General features: G+C 39.7%; 3 protein-coding genes across 7 annotated transcripts in view; 2 read left to right on the forward strand and 1 right to left on the reverse strand.

The window, feature by feature from the left end:
- The window catches only part of syne1b (spectrin repeat containing, nuclear envelope 1b), a gene marked incomplete at its 5' end in the record, with an annotated part of 91,450 nt that extends 89,328 nt beyond the window's left edge, over window positions 1-2,122 (forward strand). For all 5 annotated transcript variants that reach the window (XM_079261702.1, XM_079261698.1, XM_079261700.1 and 2 more), the window contains one exon: window positions 1,275-2,122. In XM_079261702.1, coding sequence (XP_079117828.1) covers window positions 1,275-1,518 — 244 coding nt within the window. In that variant the 3' untranslated portion in view covers window positions 1,519-2,122. The remainder of the gene's footprint in view (window positions 1-1,274) is intronic.
- A 446-nt stretch (window positions 2,123-2,568) lies between these two features.
- Window positions 2,569-6,586, reverse strand: ccdc170 (coiled-coil domain containing 170; the record flags this gene model as incomplete). Its single annotated transcript, XM_079261642.1, has 10 exons — window positions 2,569-2,769; window positions 3,304-3,507; window positions 3,741-3,983; window positions 4,152-4,325; window positions 4,462-4,660; window positions 4,990-5,059; window positions 5,147-5,313; window positions 5,955-5,965; window positions 6,052-6,225; window positions 6,569-6,586. 10 exons carry the CDS (start codon window positions 6,584-6,586, stop codon window positions 2,569-2,571), a joined length of 1,461 nt encoding a protein of 486 aa, XP_079117768.1.
- A 6,300-nt stretch (window positions 6,587-12,886) lies between these two features.
- rmnd1 (required for meiotic nuclear division 1 homolog) lies at window positions 12,887-16,209 on the forward strand. The gene is made up of 12 exons (XM_079262497.1): window positions 12,887-12,954; window positions 13,243-13,694; window positions 13,780-13,885; window positions 13,987-14,062; window positions 14,263-14,302; window positions 14,399-14,499; window positions 14,587-14,693; window positions 14,794-14,858; window positions 14,956-15,032; window positions 15,268-15,388; window positions 15,473-15,589; window positions 15,715-16,209. The coding sequence occupies exons 2-12, from the start codon at window positions 13,269-13,271 to the stop codon at window positions 15,745-15,747; spliced, it is 1,269 nt and encodes a 422-aa protein (XP_079118623.1). The 5' UTR covers window positions 12,887-12,954; window positions 13,243-13,268; the 3' UTR covers window positions 15,748-16,209.
- The last annotated feature ends 6,822 nt before the right edge of the window (window positions 16,210-23,031 follow it).

Here is a 23,031-nt window from a genome sequence, read left to right on the forward strand (position 1 = left end):
TTCTGAAGTGGTAAAGGGGTGTTTTCAGCAACGATGTGACACAACTGAATCTAAATCTAAAATCATGTCATAAATTCCTTTAGAAAACAGGTTCAGGGGCCAGCTATGTAAAACCACAAGCTCTGCAAAGGCTGTAAATTACTTTTTAATGCATTTTCATTATTTTAGTATATAAGCAAGTTCCTTTATTGCAACTCAGTGTTAATAAAATCTGAAGTGCACTACCAGTCAAAAGTTTGGACACACCTTCCCACTATGTTTAATGGAAAAGTGTGTCCAAACTTTTGACTGGTAGTGTAGGTTATTTTCAGGTCAGCCGAACTTCTTGCATGTTTTAATTGACCATGACTTCTAATCTGTAAAACTATAAGAGGACACTGTATTTTAATGGTGATGGTGACTTTACATGAAGTAGTTTATAATAATAGTGTTGCATTACCTGAAATGTTCCTGAAAGTATTTTTTTCTCCATTTTATTTTGTACTAAATTAGTTCGTCCCCTTGGCTGTTTATCTGAAATGATTGTGTAACTCTAAACAACAGAGATATCGATACCTTTATTACCGTGGCTACGTCACCTTGTCCAAGCAGCTGTTTCTATTTGCTGTGCTCCTCTTGCCTCGGCATGCTTTGCATTTTTCTACGGGACATAAATTCTCAAAACTAAACTAAAAACAATGATCTCTTAATAACCAGCTGACTCTTGCAGCATGCCCTTTGTGAATTATTGCAACACCTTTTGCAATGGAATGAAAGCGCACTGTAAATGTACTTGTGTGGTGCTGCAGTGCAGTCTGTATGCCTTGAATACTGGTTTGTGATTGTCTTTGTTACACTGTTTACCCACTCAGCATGTAGATTACAGTTTTACACACTGTCGCGATGTCGCCTTCAGCTGTGTTTACAGTGTCTGTCAAACACAGTGTTGTGCTTGCACTGAAGCACGTCATACAGTTTCCCTACTGCTGAACTGAGATCTTATTTGGATTGAAAACAGTCAGACAACAAACAATTCAGCATATAGAGAGGATATGGATTTAAAAATTTGAATATTTGATTACTGGATTAGACTAATTTAATTTTCTAGTTATTTTTGCTGAGTCTATTTTTGTAGCAAAGAAAAACAGTCTGGTTCATTCAATGTTGGTATTGTAATTAAATTATCCTGTAATGAGAGCAGCAGTTTAGACGAGAGGGATTTTTATGTCTTCATGACCGATCTGATTAACTAGAGCTCAGTCTGTGCTTTGTTGTGAATGCGTGTGTGAGAGCAGGTCTCGCAGCGACGCTGGATCCGCTTCCTTCCCTTCTGATCTGGAGGCATCAACAAGTCGTAGGTCCTCGTTTCTGTGGCGCGTCCTCTGGGTCGCCCTGCCTCTCCAGCTCCTCCTACTCCTGTTGGTGGTGCTTGCCTTCCTTCTGCCACTGTCAGAGGAGGACTACTGTGCTCAGTCCAATAACTTTGCTCACTCCTTTTACCCAATGCTCAGCTACACTAACGGGCCACCTCCTGTGTAGGTGAGCTGTAAGAACTTTCAATGTCAGTATTTGGGTATCTGTGCAACTTGAACAGGAATCATGCTGATAGCCTCGAAGTGGTCAGTAATGTAGGAGCAAAGACGTATCTTCATCTATTTGTACTGCAGAGAGACAGCTGCCATCTCCAGTTAATATCTCAATGTGTAGCACATCTGATCAGAACATCTCACTATGCTACCCTGTGTAATGCCGTGTCAATTATAAAAGTATTTTTGGTGTAAAATAGTGAAGAAACAAGGGATTCAGCCCACAGTGGACATCTGCTGGATGAATGAACTGTTCACTGGAGGTGTTTACGTCTCGTATTTTTCTGAAGAGAACTGTCACTGGAAAGCACCAAAGTTAAATACTGAAATATAGCCTGTGAATCTGCTTGAACAACAAATGAGAAACATTTAATATAACTTACATTGCAATTATTTTTTTATCCTGTATTTTGGCATGTGGTTTGAATCTGTTTTTATTTACTTACACCCATTACTGTCTGTGGTAAAAATCCTTATTTACCTTGAATTACATTGATGTGTGTAATTTAAGTGTTTTAATATCACACACAATCTAAGAGTTGAACCATTAATATCAATCATCCATGTCTTTATACATTCTGCTGTTTTTTTTATGTTGAAAAAGATCTGATGTCTTTAAGATTGAAAATGATGACATATAGAGCAATGGTATATTTTGTATGACTGTCAGTTAAGTATGAAATGTATAACTGTGCAAGATTATTTAACAATTGTATATAGTACATAGAAATTAATGAAAATGTATGTACAAGCGACCATGAAAAACAATGAATGCCAAATACTCATATTTTCATATTTGTCTTTTTGTTTCATTTCTCTCATTTAGCATTTTGTAATGACTCATAAAAACAAACACAAAATCTTGCCCAATTTTTTTTTTTTCAATTTTATACTATAGGTGGTTCATTCTAAAGTAAGTAGTGCAACATGTTTTCCAGAATTTCAAAGTAGATTGACATAAATGTAAAAAAAAAATCGGTCTAAGTACATTTTTCTGGGGGATCTACATCTCCTGAAGAAGCAGAAGCTTCTGGTGAACAGAACAGTGCCAGGGCACATTAACATGATGATGATGAAGGTGGTGCTGGTGAAGATTATTGTGAAGAAGGGTCTCAAGTGATCTGATGATTTCATGATTTGGAAGAGCCAAAGCTGCAGAGTCCAGGCCCAACATCTCAGAAACCAGTATCCGGAAATCCACCAGCTAAGCAATGAAGAGAGGAAATCCTTAAGTTCAACATCACTGCATCATCCATCATTTGTAAATTAGATTTAAAATGATATTTTCCTCTGAGGTTACAATGTTGGCAAAGTATTGTTTCAGGATTATTCTACAAGGTGTTCTGGGCATTGCTAAGGAGTACTAAACATTTGAAGATTAGGTTCTGACTGCAGATCAGTGAACATCAGTGGAAGTGTGTTGTTCTGGACTCCTCCTTCACTTTCACTGACAAAAACTAAAGAAAGAAGTCTTAACACAAAGATAATCTTTGTTCCTTCCAAACCTCTGGACTAAACTCGTGACTTTCGTCGGTGGAAAATGTGGTAACGAACAAAACAACTTGATTATCTATATGACTAACAAAGAAACAAAGGAAACATTAGATGCTTCATGTATTGAAGTTTTATTTGTTAACTGAAGATAATCTTTCCTTTTGCTTCTCTAAGAGGCATATGAAAAGCATTTTCTTTGGTGTATTTTTATAATGTTTCTGGTTGCATAATATTCTCAGCTCACCTCCTTCTGTCTCTCAGATAGCTGAGCCAGACTCAGTCTTAGTGTGTTCAGATGCTCTTGCTCTTCTCTTGTCTTCTGCTCTTGGCTCTGTAGATCTGAGGTCACTGTATTCAGCTTCTTCTCAATTTTAGACTTCTTATCCGCCAGCTGATCCAGCTTCTCTTTCTGCTTCTGCATGGTCTGACTCTGTTCTGTGACTTTTGACTTGACACAGTGGAGACTTAGGTGAGTATTTGTGCTTCATGAACAACTGTTAAGTTGATATTTGGTGTTTTATTTACACATTTTCTGTTAGAAACAAGTTAAGATTATTTTCTAAAGACTTCAGAGATTTTCAGTCATATATTTCCACCCATACATTCCCAAACATAGTTCTACAATTATGAGGTAAAAATGCCTGTGGAGGGACTTTAGAGCCAAACTTTTCTCCCCTCTACCTTGAGTTTGTTGGTGTGGGAAAGCTGTGGCTTGAGCTCAGTGTTGGACAGCTTGGTGGCCCTCAGGTCTGACTGGAGGTGCTCCAGCTTTTTCTGCAGCCTCCTGGCCTCCCCAGTTGCATCGTCTCGTTCTACGGCCATCACTGACCGACGACTCCTCTCCTCTTCCAGCTCTGAAACTTCTTTCCTCAGCAGCTGAATGTGGACTTCTCTGCTTTCTAGTTGGTCTTTTTGTGACTTTACCTTTTTAAGGAATGAGAAGATTTGGGGTTATAAGTATGAAATAATCTTGGATGAAACTTGGATGAAAGAGGACAAATTCTTAATTCCTGTTACTACAGGCTTGTGACTCATTAAAAGTTAAAAGCGTTTGGTAATAATAGTAATAACTGACATTTATTGCAGGTGTACCTTTCGCTGTAAGCTGTATGTCAGACTTTTGCTGTACAGTAAAGCAGCTGCCTTCTGTTTGACAAGTTGTTCTGTGCGTGACAGGAGGACTTTTAGCCTCATGTAAAAACCAACATCAGCAGCAATATTTTCCACCTTCATCATCTCTGCCAACTGTTCCAGGAACTCCTCATACTATAAAAAAAAAAAAAAAAACAGTGATCCCTGATGATAATAATTTAATAATTTATTGCTTTTGGTTGAATATTTTTTATCATGACAATGTGTGAAACTGTCACAACTTCAAGCCTGAATCTGTGACTTTACTCACATGCTGTTTGCAGTGTTTCAGTCTGTCGTGATGCATGTCTGCTGCCAAAAGCTCAGACTCTAGACTGTATAGTCTCTCCCTCAATTCCTGAACTTGCTGCTCTGCAAGTTGAGCCCTCTGCAGTGTGCTGTGCTGGAGCACTTTCTGCTCATTCAGCTCCTCAGTAACACTGCTCAGTTTCATCTTCATCTCTGACAGTCTGCAGAGCCAAGACAGTAGGAAATGTTCCAAAAACTAACGTATAGTTTATAACTTGTGAGCATATTTGATATAAACCTAGTAGTTATGGTAAAGATGTAGATAATTTCTGGTTTTATTAAGTGTTTTAACTGTAAACCACTTAATGCTTTGTACTTTTATCATTGTAATTTTATGTTGTCAAGAACAAGCTAAAGCTTAAAGAACAAAGTCAGTGAAAGTTGAAATGAGTTGGTCCCCAAAAAAAGTTATTTATACAATGCATGTGTTTTAGAGATTCTTACTTTTCAAGATTATTTAATTTCTACACAACATGGAAGTAAATGACACTGTGTCATCCTCACTCTGATTCCTTTTACATTATTGCAGATTTCATCCAGTTTTTCAAAGATATCTCTTTCTGAGGACAGGAGTAGGCTTTCCGAGTTCCCCTGCAGGAGGCTGGCCACCTTTTCCTGGAACATCTATAGTTTCATCTCAGCTGCACTGGTCTTTTCCTGAAGCTCCTTCACCTGTTTCTCCAAACAGCACGACTCTCGCTTGGCTGCCTCTATCACTCTCCAGCTCGCTTCTAGCCTTTCAGCTAAAGTTTCCTGCTCAAGTTTCCTGCTCAATCTCAACACTTTTCCTTCCCAATGTCTGGTCATCCAACTCCTGAAAGAAGCAGAAAACACAGCCACAGTTTTGCCAAAGACACGATGTATGACCATATTCTTGAGGTCATTTAACCCTTTCATGCATGAATTATTAAAAAAAAAAACAATGCAACATTTTTTAAAATACAGTATTATACCTCTACAAACATATGCAATTATACTTTTTTGTTTATTAGTGACATTAAAAATGGATTATGATTTTAAATATTGATAAAATAATATATCATAATATATTAAATTACATTATTGTTATAGTATATTACAGTAAATCTTCTATAAAATATAGCTGCATCATTTTCTTTTCCTATTTATTGCAAAGGCAAACTTATGTAATTACATCATCTTCAGTCATATCATATATTTACTTATTCTCCAGTGAGTGGAAGCATATTGGATGACTCACTAAGATCCACTGAAGTGGTTTATTTACAATAATTTCATCCTCATTCATGACTACGCTAGAAAAAGGCTTGTAAATAGAAATGAAACGGTTAAAATGTTCTTAAATTGTGTCAGGATATTTATATTAAGAATTACATCTAACTATAAGAATTATTAGAATTAAGAACTATTTATACAGCATATTTATCTGCATTTAACCTTAATGTTGGGAAATGATAGCAAGTCTAAAGGAAATACAACTTGATTAGCTTGACATAAAAACAAAATAAACTTAAATGGAGACAGTCAGACAAAAGTGAACATCAAACGTAGGTTAGATAAGATGAATCAGTGCCATTTTGAGTGACTGAAGAACTGCAGCCCTGTTGGCCGCCTTCCTCTTCTCCTGGTCCAGTTCAGCCACCAGCATCAGCACCTTCCCCCTGCTGGCTTTGCACTCCAGCTCGCAGGACTTCACACTCTCCTCCAAAACTGTGTTCCTCATCTTTAGTCTCACCTTCTCATTACACTAATAATGATAAGGGAATATAATTTGAGATGTTTAGATAAATAATCCATCAACATTTATGTTATATATATATATTTTATAGAAGATTTACTGTAATATACTATAACAATAATGTAATTTAATATATTATGATATATTATTTTATCAATATTTAAAATCATAATCCATTTTTAATGTCACTAATAAACAAAAAAGTATATATATATATATATATATATATATATATATATATATATATATATATATATATATATAAGTTTCAAACATTAAGAACTACTTAGTGCTTCTGCCACATTGATTATGTGAGTTGACATTTGAAGAACATTAAGTTTTTAAAGCATACCTCATCAGAGTTTTCCATTGTTTCTATTTATAGAATTGTCGCATGGGACACAGTGTGTCGGTGTTTCTGTTTTTATAAAGTCTCCTAGTAACACTAAACACAAGTTATGGCTACCTCAACCAGGGATGGCGCTTTAGCCAAAAGCAAAATTTTACACAGATTTTTTATATTTATTTTTGTTGCCCATAGGGCATTCACATTATTGAGTTCCTGTTCTTTATATCTTATTATTATAATACTATTATATTATACTTTTTTTTTCAATTTCTTATACTTATGCTATTTCATTTCAATCATTCAGCATAGTTCAATAAATGGGCATTCATATTTGCTATTATTTCAATAATAATAATGGTTCTAGTTATTATTATATGTTATTTTGGCAATTTTTGCCGTGCTACTAGTCCTGCACCGTTCAAGTCACTTCAATCATTCAGATCTTAAAAATAAAAACTCAGATCTTTTCAAGGCTTGTTATGATGAGTCTCCAGGGCAACGAAAGACTTGTTTACAATCGGGATCAACTGATTAACCTCTCCCAAATCAGGATTATCAGCGAAACAACACATCAAATCCCAATGAAGTTGAAAAGAAAGAGAAGAGGATGCAGAGCGGGAGTCAGAGAGCAAAGAAAGCAATGGAGATTGAAACCATATCTCCCGACCGTCGTCATGGGTAATGTGAGATCGCTAGCTAACAAAACGGACGAGCTCGAGATGCTAACAAGGTGTCATAAAGAATACAGAGAGTGCAGTATTATGTGCTTCACCGAGACATGGCTGCATGAACACATCCCTGACTGTAATGTGTCTGTACTGGGCTTTAAAATGGTCTGGGCAGACCGCAGTAGACAACACAGCGGAAAGCTAAAGGGTGGTGGAATTGCAGTGCTGGTTAACCAGCGTTGGTGTCATCCTGGACATGTTACTGTCAAGGAGAAGATATGCACAAGGGACATTGAACTGTTAGCTGTGAGCTTCCGTCCATATTATTTACCCAGAGAGTTTACCTGTGTTATTCTGGTAGCGGTTTATATAGTACCTGGTACCGCACCAGACACCGCCTGTGACGTCATCAACTCCGTCGTTGTCCAGCTACAAACACAGCCTCCAAACTCATTCATGGCGATCTCCGGAGACTTCAACAATGTCTCCCTCTCTGCAACTCTACCAACATTCCAGCAGTTTGTCAGCTGCTCCACCAGAGAAAATAAGATCTTGGACTTATTTTATGCAAATATGAATAATGGATACAGTTGTTGTGCCCTGCCTCCTTTAGGAAGATCTGACCATAATCTGGTTCTTCTCACCTCCACCTACAAGCAGCAACCAGTCATCACAAAGACTATCAAAATCTGGTCTGCTGAAGCTGAAGATGCTCTTAGAGGAGGCTTTGAGGCTACAGACTGGAACGTCCTCTGTGAACCTCATGGTGACGACATCAACGTCATGACTGAGTGTGTGACAGATTACATAAACTTCTGTGTGGACAGCATCGTCCCAACAAGAACAATGAGGTGCTTCCCCAGTAACAAACCCTGGATCACCAGTGACCTGAAAAAGCTGCTGAACATCAAAAAGAAAGCCTTCAGGGATGGAGACAGGGAGTTATTGAGAGCAACAGAAAAACAACTTAAAACACAAACTAAGAAGTGCAAGGAGGACCACAGGAAGAAGTTAGAAAGTCAGCTCCAGCAGAATAACATGAGGGATGTGTGGTCCGGAATGAAGAAGCTCACTGACTTTAAGTTAAAGGGGGACCAGCCTGATGGAGGTCTGGACAGAGCGAATGAGCTGAACATATTCTTCAACAGGTTCAGTTCACCCCCTACCTCCAGCCCAACAGACCACACACTCTCCATAAGCCCACTGCTTTCCTGTCACGCCTCCAGTCTGTCACCCTGCAGCTCAGTCATGGAGCAGAACACAGCTTCATCTCCCTCCACATCAGGACATCCTGAGACCTCCACCTTCTTTGTGTCCCGCAATCAGGTTATGAAGCAACTTAATTCAATTCAATTCAACCTTATTTATATAGCGTCAAATCGAGGCAAAGCCATCTCAAGACGCTTTACAGACAGGGAAGAAAACATAATGAAAGCCAATTCATAACAGCCTATATAAGGAAACCAACAGATTGAGTTGAGTCCAACTCAATCTCCCATCCTGAGCAAGCACACTGGCAACAGTGGGAAGGAAAAAACTCCCTTTTAACAGGAAGGAAACCTCCGGCAGAACCCAGCTCAAGGACAGGCAGCCATCTGCCTCTGCTGTGTGGGGGGAAGAGGACAGAAAGACAACAGACAACAGGATCTACTACTCCCGGCCAGGGAGACCTGCTGAGACAGGAGACATACATGTTAATGATGCAACACTGTAATTGGGGGTGGGGGGGATAAAAGAGAGGGATAAAAAGAAAAAGAAAGAAGCTCAGTGTATCAGGAAATGTCCCTCAGCATTCTAAACCTATATCAGCATAACTAAGGAATGCTAACCATCCCTAGCTATAGGACTTATCAAAAAGAAAAGTCTTCAGCCTAGTCTTAAAGGTGGGGAGGGTGTCTGCTTCCCTAACACTAACTGGGAGCTTATTCCATAAGAGAGGGGCCTGATAACCAAAGGCTCAGCCTCCTGCTTGGTTCTTTGAGACTCTAGGAACCACAAGTAAGCCTGTGGTTCCTAGAGTCTGCGAACGAAGTATTCTGCTTGGTATATAAGGAACTTTGATATATAGTGGTGCCTGGTTGTGGAGGGCTTTATATGTAACTTAAGAAACTGAACCAGAACAAGGCTGCATGTCCAGATGGTGTCCGTCCCAGAGTTCTCAAGACCTGCTCAAAACAACTATGTCCAATTCTCCAGCACCTTTTCAACAGCAGTCTGAGACAAAATAGAGTCCCAGTGCTGTGGAAAACCTCCTGCCTTGTTCCAGTGCCAAAAAAACTGAACCAAGTGACTTGGTTCCAGCTGAACCAAGTGACTACAGACCAGTTGCCCTGAAATCTCACATCACGAAAGTCCTGGAGAAACTCTTACTGCCTCGCCTCAACAAGCAAGTAAACAACTTTCAGGACCCATCACAGTTTGCATATTGTAATGGACTTGGGGTTGAAGATGCCCTCATATACCTGCTCCAGAGAGCACACTCTCATCTGGACCATTCAGACAGCACTCTAAGGGTCATGTTCTTTGGTTTCTCAAGTGCTTTTAATACCATTCAGCCTGCTTTGTTATGTGAGAAGCTCGATTAATTCCAGGTGGATTCCTCCACAACCACCTGGATCTATGACTACCTCACAGACCACAGTTTGAGAGACAGAAAGGTTGTGTGTCTAATTGACTGAAGCTAATTGACTTTGGGCTAACTGCTAAGTCAGGTGATTTGTGTAATAATCGTACCTTTCAAAACCGTTCTTACAGGCCCCCTGAGATTTTTTTTTGGGCCTTCCAGTCAATGAAGCAGTTGACATGTGGTCTTTGGGATGCACACTGATGTTCTTGTATCTTGGTGACAACCTGTTTCGAGCCAAAAATAATTCTCAGATCATAAGAGCCATTTCAAAGATTATAGGTATTCCTAATTAAATACTAGATAAAAGGACTCAAAACAGAAACGTTTTTTAACTCTGTGAAGACTGATGACAGTTCAGAATGGAAATGGAAAACAACGGATGAATATGAAAGACCTACAAGTGGATCAGATAATTTGACGCATATTTACAAGAACATCTTTAGTCTGGACAATCTGCCAATACTGCATACAGTGCCTGACAAGTCCACAAACTGAAGACGCAGATGGATGCATCAGTCTTCTCAAAGAGAATCACCCCTGCTGATGCACTCATTCATCCTTTCATACTTCAAACTTCCTTATCTAAAAGAAAATAATCCGCCTTCTGCAACTCCAACTCAGAAAGACATGTCATACACTCAAGGTAAAGATGAGCATTTTGACTCAAAAATTCAACAGGAATGTAAATGTTTTTCAAGAGGATCCACAAAAACCGATCACGGCAAGGCAAGAAATCAATAGAACTTTTACATTTGAAAAACCGCTCTCTGAGGACAAGAATAAGCCTTTTGAGACCTTAATTCAGATAAATGTGGCAGACAATCGGCCCAGTGAGATAGAAGAAGAGACCATTGTTACATCAAGTTCTAAATAAACAACTAAATCAGTCAACAATTTAACCAGCTTTACAAGTGATGTGACCAGTGCTAACAGAGTTAGTGCTGTAACTTTTGCAGAAGTCTCTCCCAGCGACAAACCAGTTAAAGATGAATATAACAGTAACAAAGTCAGTGTAAGATATGTTATAGAGCTGATGCAGGCACATAATCAAAGACAGGTCAAGTTGATTGAAGGATTTAATCATCAGAAAAATCAGGAGCTCTTTTCTGTTACCAGCAAACCAGCAGCAACACCCGTCCAAAACATCACAAACATGACATCCTCTGATATGTTCAACAGTAATTGTACAGAAGAGCAATCGCATGCTGCTGAGGTGAACACCCGCAACTATTTTTTTTTACAGAGGATTGGTGTAATGAGTTACCCTGAGGATCCGTAATTCAGCCACACACAGGGAGTTCTGGACAAATGACCAGTTTATTGGTGGAGGAGTATGAACAGAAGATCAGTCCAGGGGAGTGGTCTGCAGAAGAAACCAGGCAACAGCTGGGAGGTAAACAGGATGGCAAAATACTCATCCAGGCAAAGACAAGGCTCAGAGATCCAAAGACAGGCAGGGTCGGTAACCAGAAGATCCGAAAGGTAGCGGTATCCGTCGAGGGCAAGGCAAGGAGGGTAATCCAGGGGCATGAAGCAGAGGGTCGGCAACTGAGGAACAATCCGTAGACCGCTGGAACAAAACTAGACATAGGTCTGATTATTATCTGGCAGAAAAGGAGGGATTGGAGGGAGCTTAAGTAGGCAGTGAGAGAAAAGGAAACCAGGTGAACTGAATGAGGTAGCAGAGGCAATTAGGAAGCCAGCAGGTGGATCGAGTAATCAATGATGAGCGCCAGGAGATCAGGGTGGCAAAAACATGACAGATTGGTAAATTCTTCTCCCAGTTATGCATGTGTTGCAGAGGAGCAGAATAAATGGGATACACACATTTCCATCATCTTAATTCGTACAAAAGGCCAAACAAATAAAATAAAATAAAAAAACTAACAAAAACACAAAAACCAACCAAACAAACACAAACAAAACAATAAACAACCGAAAAAAAAAATCCCAAAAACAAAAAAGCCCAACAAAAAACAACCAAAAAGGGTTAGTTCAAGGTAAAAAAAAAAAAAAAAAAAAACTGCAGAAATGACAGTACAATATTACAGTTTTGTTGTTATAATGCTTCAAATGAAACATTGCTCACGTTGAACAATAAAGTCTTCAACTGATTACACAAGCAGTTCTAAATGGTTTTCTGCAATGATTTTCTGCAATGATTAATGTAGTTTAACTACTGACTTCAGAATTTTAGTTGTATTTACAAACTATTTAAAATAATCTTTGGCTTCTTGGCAGCAGTTCAACCTTTCACATATTTTTGCAATTCTGCTGATTACACACTGATGGCAAAGGCAAGCCCATTCCAATGGCAAAAAATATTAGTGATCCTGCCAGTTTGTGAAGAAGAATTGTAGTGGCACAGTGGTAAAATTAATTGTCTTTCATTCTGAAAGTTGTGAGTTAAATTCCAGGTACTGGATTTGCATAGGTCATATCAGATGGTTGTACGTCTTCTCCTTATGCTGATCCATATCTAATAGATCTTGTGTGCTACTTTGCACAAAATCTTAAGCTCTTTTGCCAATTCCACACTGCAGGAAGTGTAAAAAAAATTATACAGAGAGAGATACACAGAGATTTATATGTTAAAAATGCCAGTGGGTATATTAAATAAAAATAATATCAAGAAAAGAAAAGAAAAACTGCATGAAGGTCAAGTATAGTTGATATTACCCTGAGTTTGGACTTTAAGGTAAACACAAGCGAACGTTCTATAGTACGTAAAACATTCATACATGCGCTATAATAACAATTAAAACATACATATTATTATCACATGTACAATTTCTGAGGGCTTTTGAGTCGTTTTTACTCTTAAACTGTTCGTAATTCGTAACTTATCATCTGCAAGGTAAATTTCAGGGTAAAATTTGCTTCCACTCCTCAAACAGGAAAATGAGCAAAAAACTTTATTAGCAAAAACAACCAGTACACCAAACACGCCTCCTGTTTCTGTCATGCAACTTGTCATAGAGTTGTGAAGAATTTGGCTTTCCTTTACGTTACGTGAACGCGACTGCTGCTTTTATCTGACAAGTTGCATCATTTTGACATTGATTTGTTCTCAGTCGCTTCTGTTTTTATCTCCGGTAAGCTAACTGACAGCTAGCATGTCTCCTGTTAGCATGAGGTTATCAGGCGCATCTGAATCTGTTTGTCTCGTGTCATTCTCGCTCTTTTTGCTCAAATATCTCTAAAAGCCTGAGTGTGGAAATTGTCATTCAGTCAGTTTGCATAGTTTCTCTTAAGAATATGTATAATATATGTATAACTACGAGGTAAAAAATCACACACTGTGGAAAATATATTTCCACGTGGTTTGCAGATTGCCGTGTATTTTACTACACTGTTATGATCTTCCTCTTGGTATGTTGTAGCTCATCTGTACGATTGTCTATGGAAGATGTTTCTTCGGACGTTGTGGTGCAGACTGGGAGCTCAGCGACCTACAGAGATCAGACCAGTCTGCATCCCTATCTCAACGACTCTTTCCCAGTCTGTCAAGCCCCACATGTATGACTTGAAGGCCGGGACTCATTGCTGTCCAAGGGCCTGTCATTCTAATGCTTTTCATCAGCAGCAGTACACACATCAAAGACCTTTTCCTCCTGCTTTGGGTGGAATAAAAAGACCTTGCACTTTGTTAACTAACTCTGAAATACTCAGCAGTCATACAAGTGGACAGACACGTTTTTATTCAACTAACATTGTAAAGTCAGTGTTAAAGTCAAGTGTAAAACCTGCAACGGTGCCTGGAAAAAGGGCTCCCAAAGGACCACGCACAAAGCAACCCTCCCGAGCCAATCAGCCTTCCCTGCATGAAGACAAGGTGGAATCGCCTATAATCAGATCAGTGATAACTTTTTCATTTGTTGTTTTGTCAAAATTGAATTCAGGTGTATTTGTGCTTGTAGGATATGATGCAATGCATTGCTTTTGCGACAGCTGATCAGTATCATTTGCCAACACTCTGCCATGACTTGATAAACCAGGGCTTCCATGAGATAGATTTACCAAGAGGTATGACTCAAAAAGCACTTAAATTACGTGATTCTACGGATAATTTAACCGTGACGCTTGCTGATTGGGCTCTATCTGTGACTGTCATGTTTTAATTTCAGATGCCTCAAATGTCCTGGTCATCAGCACAGACATGGCTGCAAAACCAGATGACAACGCTCTAATATTCTTCTTCAGGTAGAAACAAAGTGTTTGTGTGGAATGATGTGGAGTTTAGAAATCCCAACTTGTTGCCAGTTAACTTGAGTGGAATTACTTTTACTTTTTTTATTACTTTTGATTTATTTACACCTCTTGGGGGTAAGAGGAAATGGTATATTTTGTATTTTATCCTGTACGGTAATCTTTCATCTGACATTTCTAATTTGATATTTCAGGGAAGGCTCTGTGGTTTTCTGGAATGTCGAGGAGAAAATGGTAAAAATCACTGTCCATTATTATTTTCGCTGATTGAATTTCTTCTTAACTTTTCTGACAATTTTGTAAAATGGCATTTTTTCTCTTAACTCTTAGGTGAAAAAAGTTTTGAGATTACTGGAACATCATGAGATTCAGCCTTATGAAGTTGCGTTAGTTCACTGGGAAAATGAGGAGATCAACTACACTGTTGGAGAGTATGGTGGTCTTCTTTGTCTCTTTTGTTTATTTGTTCATGTAAATGCTGTGTCACTTGTTTAACATTTAAATTTTTTCCTCCTCAGGGGAAATACGAAGCTCGAGCGTGGGAATTTTATCCTGAGTGATGCGATGGATCAGCATGACGCTGTTCTGGAGAAGTTTGCATTTTCAAATGCGCTGTGTTTGTCTGGTAAGAAACTACACTTCAGTAATAAACCATAAGGATTTATGCTGTTTTTGGTGACCCAGTGCTCATCTTTAGTTCAACTAACTTTGGTTTTTATTTCCAGTAAAGTTGGCAATATGGGAAGTGGCATTAGACAACTTTGTAGAATCAATACAGTCAATTCCAGAGGTACAAGACAGCATGATTTTATAAATAATTCATCATATGTTTTAGTTGTTTGTGTATTTTAAAATATTAATGTTAATGTGCTAATGTGTTTCCCCAGACGCTGAAGTCTGGCAAAAGGGTTAAGTTGTCTTCTGCAGAGGTTATGCAGAAGATAGGAGAGCTTTTTACATTGAGGTAAATTAACTTTTCTCTAAAAGAGCTGTTCAGTCTTTTTTGTTCAAGCTTTAACAGGAAGCCAGGGCTTTCCAATTACAGACAGCGCTAGTCTCTTCACTTAATTTACTATCTTTAACAGCTGGAAATCTAAGCAATGCTACGTGGCATTTGTAATCTTTGCATGTTATTTTTAAGTTACTATTTGAAATGTCAAACTCTGTTGGGATGTGAAATGCTGTAATGTCTCTTACAGACATTGTATAAACCTGAGATCCGACCTTCTCCTTACACCGGATTTCTACTGGGACAGAGAAAACCTGGAAAAACTCTATGAAAAGACATGCCAGTTCCTCAGCATCAACCGCAGAGTGAATGTAAATACAGCTGACAGAACAAGCTCCTACGTCGTAGCTATGAGGTTCTTTCTCTCAACTTTCTGTATTTTATTTATTTTAAAGGTTGTGAATGAGAAGCTGGAACATTGCACACAGCTGACAGACCTGATGAGAAGCCACCTGAGTGAGAAACACAGTCTGAGGCTGGAGTGGATGATAGTCATCCTCATTACAATTGAGGTAAAGGAGGTGAAATGCGTCTAATCCACCAGAATGGATCCTTTTAGTTTGATTTATCACTTCAAACATATGATACGCTCACGCGTTAAAAACAAATCTTTTTTTTTTGCTTGTTTTTCTTGTAGGTTATGTTTGAACTTGCAAAAATGATTTTCTAATCGGCTGTTTCAAGAATTCATGAATCTGAGGAGGAAGTTGTGCACCGCACAAAGATGCTCATTCAGGGATACATAACACCAGAGCAGCTGGGATCACGACGGGACCTAAAACTTAAGTCTTTTTCTTCTTGTTTCAACGACGCACAAAACATCTTTTTTTGTTTATATTTATTAGGTATTTTACTGTGGTGAGGGATTAGCTTTACAAAGTTTTGACAGGATTTACCTGTTTTACAGCTTCTGTTTGCTGAATTTATGTTCTCAGTTTTATTTTCACTCTAGATGCAAACCTTGTGTTTTTCCAGAATATAATATGCATCGTTTGTTCAGTTTTTTTAAGGACTTATTGGAATCTGATGTTGGAAACTGTCGTCTTTACACAAAAGCTGCAAATGTGGGAATGATTCCTTGCAGAAGTGAAAACTAAATATGTAAATACGTCAAGATTCATTTAGTCCGAAATGCCACTTGTGAGTGCTGTGTTGTAGAAAATTAAATGAAAATGCGTATTTTTTAATGTTTGCCTGTCATTTTTCAGTTTTCAAGTGTAAAATATCAACTTAGGCAGGTTTGAATTAAACTAAAAGCTAAATAAGATCAACAGCATTTTCCAAAGTACACAAGCAATACATGAAGCATTTGAAATGTGCAGATATTCATTTATTCAAATAAAACAATGTTTTATTAATTAAACACTGGTTGATATATGAATACATTAACTCAGGCTTTTTTTCATTGAAACATTAGTCAAGATGTGAGAGATTTCTATAAAATTCATTGTGTTAAAATAAGGCAATTCAACTGTGGCACTGCACATGTTTATAACTCCTGTTTAGTTACAGAACTTATTTTATTGACAGTTCTTGTAAGCTCACTGATAACGCACACAGACAGCTGGGAAAAAAAAAACTGCTGAGATGAACGCTCCAGATCATATTAAGCATAAATCTGTGTTGCAGTAGTTAAAACTACACACACACGTTTACAGCTTTGTTGTGTCGCGCAGAACTGAAATTCTTATAACGTACCAAACTGGAAAAAATTGAAATGGTGCAAAAAATGGAAACAATATAGGCCTACTTTTTTAATCTTTTCAGTTTTATTTTAGAATTAATACATTTCTACATTTCAGGCCTGAGTTCCGTTTATAAAATGTAGAGACAAGGAAATTTAGGGATAAGATCAGGTTTAGTGTAGAGAAAAGAGGAATTTTCTCAAACATTTTTTGTCAACATGAAATAATGATTTGGTCCAAAAGCAGAACCAATTGAAGTCTGAGTGTTTAAGGAAGATAAATGGGACAATGTTAATCAAAGATTGCAGGGTATTTGCATATTTCTCCCCCTGCAGAGACTAATCGTATTAGATTACTGAAGGAATTATAGTGTTTAAACAGAACAGGGGCAAACTTCACCAAAATATCTTTTTAATTTTATAAGAAAGAATGACAAAGTAATAAAATCTGCACGGACCTGAAGTAAAAAAAAAAAACATTTTGCAGTCCTGAAATGCAGAAGTAGATTATTGTTAACATTATGTAATTTGCTGAAAAAAAACATGACATCTCAGTGGGTTTAAAGTGTTTGCAATAAAATAAAAATAGAATATAATGGAAGAATCACTGCAAATGTTTCAGCTTTTCCACATGTAGATTAGAAATGCACACAGGTCAGCCTGTATAAGCATAACAACACATTATATACAACACAGACTATAATATTATATATCCCCAGTACGATCAGCTTTACCAGTTATTTAAGATCCTATACGGGAACATGTATTCATATAAAACGATTAAACAAAAGCTAAATAACAAAACTTTATGAACATAGATAATACACAGTGAAAGCTGTAAAATATATCTACATGTACTTAAATATAAAAAGATAGTATTTGCTGTGCTGGTGGTTACATACAGGAATTAATAATGCTTCTGAATTTATTTATATGCTTTTTAAAGCTTAAAAGACAAATCAGTTAAAAATATTACTCTCTCTGTCATGTACATTCTATTTAAAGGGTGTTAAATAAGATCAGTAAACCATTAGTAGTCAAAATAGCACTCTATCGCACAGCAAGTTAAATTCACTGAAAGGGCATTTCTGTCATATATATCTCACTGCACCCCCCCCCCCCCCCCCCCCCCCCCCGAAAAGAAAAACACTTTCATAGTCCATACTTCTCTTGCCACATCACCACTTCAAGTTAAACCAAATATTTTACCTAATGTTATCTATTAAAAATCCACACGGTTCTGATGAGTATCAGTCTTTCTGCTTTAACACAATTCCACAGAAAAGGCTTTAGCGGCTTTTGGGCTTTTTCTTCCTTTTCCTTTTTTATCATCCAACCTATAAAAAGAAAGGAAAAAAAAGTAGCAAGAAATGAATTTAGCTGACTTTATGAGTAGCTGCGATGCAACACGGAGTTTAGGTGGAGAAGCTTACCTGCCAGAAACACCTGAGCCGATGCGTGTTAATCCAGATCCTCTGCAGTCATGCTGCTCTCCAGGTCCTCAAGTGCAACAGCAAAATCTTCACCTTCACTCTCAATTTCACATGCTCTGACAGTTTTCTGTGTCTTCTGCTGGCATTCGTTATCGTCAGTGTCGGGGTTAGACACCACTTCGGACTCATGTTCTTCTTCTTCTGGTTCACTTTCACTCAGCAGCTCCTCGAGTTGTTCCACCTCTTCAGCGTATCTATGTACTTCCTCTTTAGCGCAAATGTCTTCTTCAGCATCCAGCCACACATCCTGATCATTTTCCTCCTCCCCTTCTTTCACATCATCCACTGCTTTTTTCACAAAGAGCACTGGGTTACTCATGATGACCGCTCTCTTTTCCTTCTGCCTTGCTGGTTCTGTTATTCCTGATGCCTGGACCTTTGTGGTGACACTGTTTGTAGAGTTGACTTTTTCCACTGCTTCTATTGTTTCCATTGCCTGAATGCCGACATCCTGCAGCACTGGCATGCTTGCAATCACAGCTCTTTGACCTGAATGTCCGTCTGCATCTGGTTCTGTGGCTTCCGTTGCCTGAACTGCAGCTTCGTTTTGCTCTGTGTGTTTCACGAGCTCAGACTTGTGTGTTCGGTGTCTCGGCGGTTCGGGTTCAACCGCTTCCACTGCCTGAACGCCAACTTCAAACATGTCTGACTGTTTCACCGGTTTGGTTCTCTCTGTGGGCGGGGAAGCGGGCGCTTGCACCTTGGCTTGCCCAAACTGTATGTTCAGTTTGAACTCTAAAGAAAGGCTAGAAGGAGACTCCACGTTGCCAACCGATGAGATTAATCCAGTGTTTTGGGGGACTGCTAATCCAGCGTTGCCATGTGTCCCAATCTGGTTTTGAGTAGTTTGAAGTTGTGTTTCTGTGTTGTTTTCATGCAGTTTCTTCACAGCTAATTCCTCCGCCATTGTGTCTCCTGCTGTGATTTCTGAAACATCCATTGGGATTGCCGAATCATCTCTGATGACAGCACCTCCTTCCTCAACTGTCTCTGTGCTCTCCTTCATCATTCTATCTTCCTCCTCAGTGGATTTACTCAGATCAGTCCCTGCATCCGGTTCGACTGCCTCTGGCAAGTCATCCTTCACATGCTGAATGATTTCTTGAACTGTTATTTTGACGTCATCCTGAAAAATGTCCTCTTCAACTTCGACCATGGCAGTGAGATTCTCTACCTTATGAATGGTTTCATGACAAACATCGATGACTTCTTTGGCTTCTAAAACCCCTACCTCTATGGTTGCCTCGGAGGAGTTCTCAGCATGTTTGACATCAACATCCATCACATGAACCTGGTACCTGTGATTTTCCTCAAACTCCACTAAAGGCACCCGCATCATCATGACCACACTCCGCTCCTCAGCGATCTCACAAATATCATTTCTCAGTAATGGCTCTGTGGTCTCGATGATCCCGCAGATCTTTGTCTCAGACGCAAATTTGGTCACCAAGGGTTCAGGAACCGAAAGATTAGGCTTCTCAGGTGTAATACTTTCAAGGCGGCACGCGGCCTCTTGTGTCAGTACGGCATGATCCGATGTTGCAGCCTTTACCTCAGCGCTTGGAAGTTTTCTCACATTTTCTCTCTCTTCGTTCTCCTGCAACACGCAGACATTCACTTCACTTACGGGTTCATCTGAAGCTTCGGCGTTGTCCACACAAGGTGCAGGGCTTTCTTCGATGCAGATTGCTTCTTCGATGACCTGAACACAGCTTTCTTCCTCACTGACAGAAGGTATGTGAACCGCTTCCACTGCTTGTAGCTCGTCTGCAGCTTCCGCCAAGTTGTCCTCATGCTCAACCTGAGCGTAAACGGGGACACTTTCATTCATCTTGCAGTCCTGATCCAGTTGTGTTGCAGCTTTTCTCTCAATTTCTTCTGACTGTGAGGCATCTTCTACCGATGCTTGGCTTTCCTCAGCAATGTGTGCTTCCCCACATGGGGGTGCCTCTTGATCTGTCTCTGTTTCTTTTGGAATATCTTTAACATCAGGTGGTAAAACTTCTGGTTTTAGCTCTTCCTCTGGTGCTGCATTAACTTCACTTGTTTCTACAGCATCAGTTGTAATTGTTTCCACGGCCGAAGGAACTTCTGATATAACTTCCTTTTCATGTGACTCAGAGCCCCCTGATTCTGAATCTACTGTAGAAACAACAGCAGCTTCTGATGCTTGAACACCATCAGGTTTAGGAGCATCTTTGGATTCAGAATTCACTTCAGTCAGTAGTTCTGGCTGCCTTTTTGACTCCTCTTTAACTTTTTCTACTGGTGGATGGATTTCCTCTGATATGACTTCATCTTCACGTACTTGAGCTTTACTTTCCTCTGGTTCGGAGGGGGCTGCTTGTGCAGCTTCGGACTCTTCTGTAGCTTCAGAAACAACTTTAGATTCTGTAACTTCAGAAACTTCTTTAACTTGAGAAACTTCCCCAGCTTCAAGAACTTCAGAAGCCTTTTCAACTTCAGGAACATCAGAAACATCTGCAACCTCTTTGACTTCTGTTACCTCCGAGTCTATCGTTTCATCTGCTTGTGGTTCACTATGTTCAGGCTCATTAGATTCTTTAGTGAGATGCTCAGCTGTCTCTTTGGGTTCCTCTGTTTCTGTTTCCAGAGATAATAAAACCTCAGAGGATGCTACTTCAGCTGACTGAACATCATCCTTCTCTGAAGTTAACACAGCCTTTAATTCATCTGCCAAAGAAGGTGCCTCATCTTCAGCTTGAGCTTTCTCTGAGACATGTTGTGTAGTTTCCACTTCTATATCTTCCGGAATTTGGATTTTCTCTGTTGCATCTTGAGTTTCCTCTGCTGATGTAAGTATCGATTCCCCCTCTTGTGAATGTTCAATTAGATCCTTCTTAACTTCTTCAGCCAAGGCAACTTCCTCCTCACTTCCATGTACCTGCTCTATAGACATGTCTTCATTCACCTCTGAGACAGATTCCTCCACGTGTTGGTTTTCTTCTGCAACTTCTAATTCTTTAATGCTTTTTAGTAACTCTGAAACGCTGACCTGACCAACTTCATCTGCAGCAGGCTCAGCATTGTCGACCTCCTTGGTTGGAACTTCTGCTGCAATTTCTGTTGGGAAAGCTTCTCTGAGGTGAGACGCGGTCTCCGTTTCAGCCGTGGCGGCGAGTTCATCAACCGCATCGATCGCTTCGGTGTTTAGGCGGGTTTTAAAAGCAGTTGCATCTGATCCTTTGTGTAATTCCAGTACCGTTGGCTGGTTTTTAGCAGATGACTGAAGTATTTGATGTGTGATTGAACAAACAACTCTTTCAGAGTTCGGCTCCTCCGTACTGACAGGGATTGCGTTTGGACTTACAGAGATGGACTCAGAAACCTGCTGCAGCAGCACCTCTGTGTTCATGATGTTGTACTCAGCAGGTACTGGTGTTGTGTTTCCAGATGTTTTTGAGGACTCTGATAACTGGGAAACCGCAGAGACCATCTCAGTTTCATCCGCCAGGGTAACGTCCAAAGGCTCTGGAGCAGTAACGGCCTCAGATGTGATCTCCATCAGGTCCTCTGCGATGGTGTCATCTCTTGCCGCATCCTCGCCGACTGACGCTGGAGTTGTCTCTGTAATTGCACCCTCCTCTGGGATGTCACTGAGTTGTTGATGTTTACTGATTAATTCTGTGAGATCTTCTGGTTCTTCGTCTGTTCCAGGTGCTGGAGTGGCCTCCATTTCTGCAGCTGCTGCATTGTCTTGGCTCTCCTTTACCTCAGTGGGCAGGCTGTCAATATCTGGGACTTGCTCTGTCATCTCATCCTGGAGACTCTGCTGGATATTGTCGTCTGCTTCTTTTGGTACGTTACTTGCTACATCCGGCTGTGTTTGTACACAAACTTCTGTCTCATCCTGATCAAACTCTGACAATGGAACCACAGCTGGAGTGTCAGAGTCTTCATCGCCTGAAGTTACTTCCTTTTCGACCTCTTTGGAAGGTACACGCTCTTCCTTTTCCACAGACTTTCTCTTCTTTCGTCCCGCCAGGAGTTCTTTTATGGAGAAGGGGGAATCCTCTTGAGCAGCTTCTCCATCAGACTGTATGCTATCTTTGCTTTCATCATCGTCTTTTACTTTCCTTTTGGGGGTGACAAGTTTTTTGAATGATTTCCACGTGGAGCCTTCGTCTTCCTCTGGAGGGTTTTCCATCTCTTTGGGGATTGAAGCCAGATCGTCGTGCACCTCATTCGAAGTTCCTGCTGGCTTCGGTGTGGCTCCACTGTCCTGTTTATTATCTTCACTACATATCTGAGGAGTTTCATCATCGGAGTCTGATGTTTTTCGGCTTCTTTTTCCAGATCCACACAAAACAGCGTCCCATGACACCGATGAATCTTTTCTCTTTTTTCCTTCCTCTGTGCTGCGTTCTAACATTTGTTCACCTTCTCTGTGCTTTGCTCCATCTACAGAGGCTGGAACCCTCTCCTCTTCTTGGTTCAAAGAAGGCCTCTTCATGCGCTTCTGTGGAGTCACAAGTCTTTTGAAGGAAGCCCATGCTCCGTCCTCTTCACCTGCTGCCTCTGTGGTGGTCTTGTTCTCAGCTGACTCTGTGGATGACAGAAGCTGGTTGTGTTCCCCAGAGTCTGAGAGCTTTGCGTCACTTGATTTTCTGCTTCTCGGCTTTTTGGATATTTTCTTGAAACTAGAACCTGACAGGAGTTTTTTCAAGGGGCTGGCTTGAACAGGCTCATTTCCAGATGTGGATGTCGATTCTGCAGTCAGGATCTCGTCTTTTTCATTCCTGTCAAGCTCTATTTC

Source organism: Telmatherina bonti (assembly GCF_933228915.1).
Source record: "Telmatherina bonti genome assembly, chromosome: 22".
Classification (NCBI taxonomy): Eukaryota; Metazoa; Chordata; class Actinopteri; order Atheriniformes; family Telmatherinidae; genus Telmatherina; species Telmatherina bonti.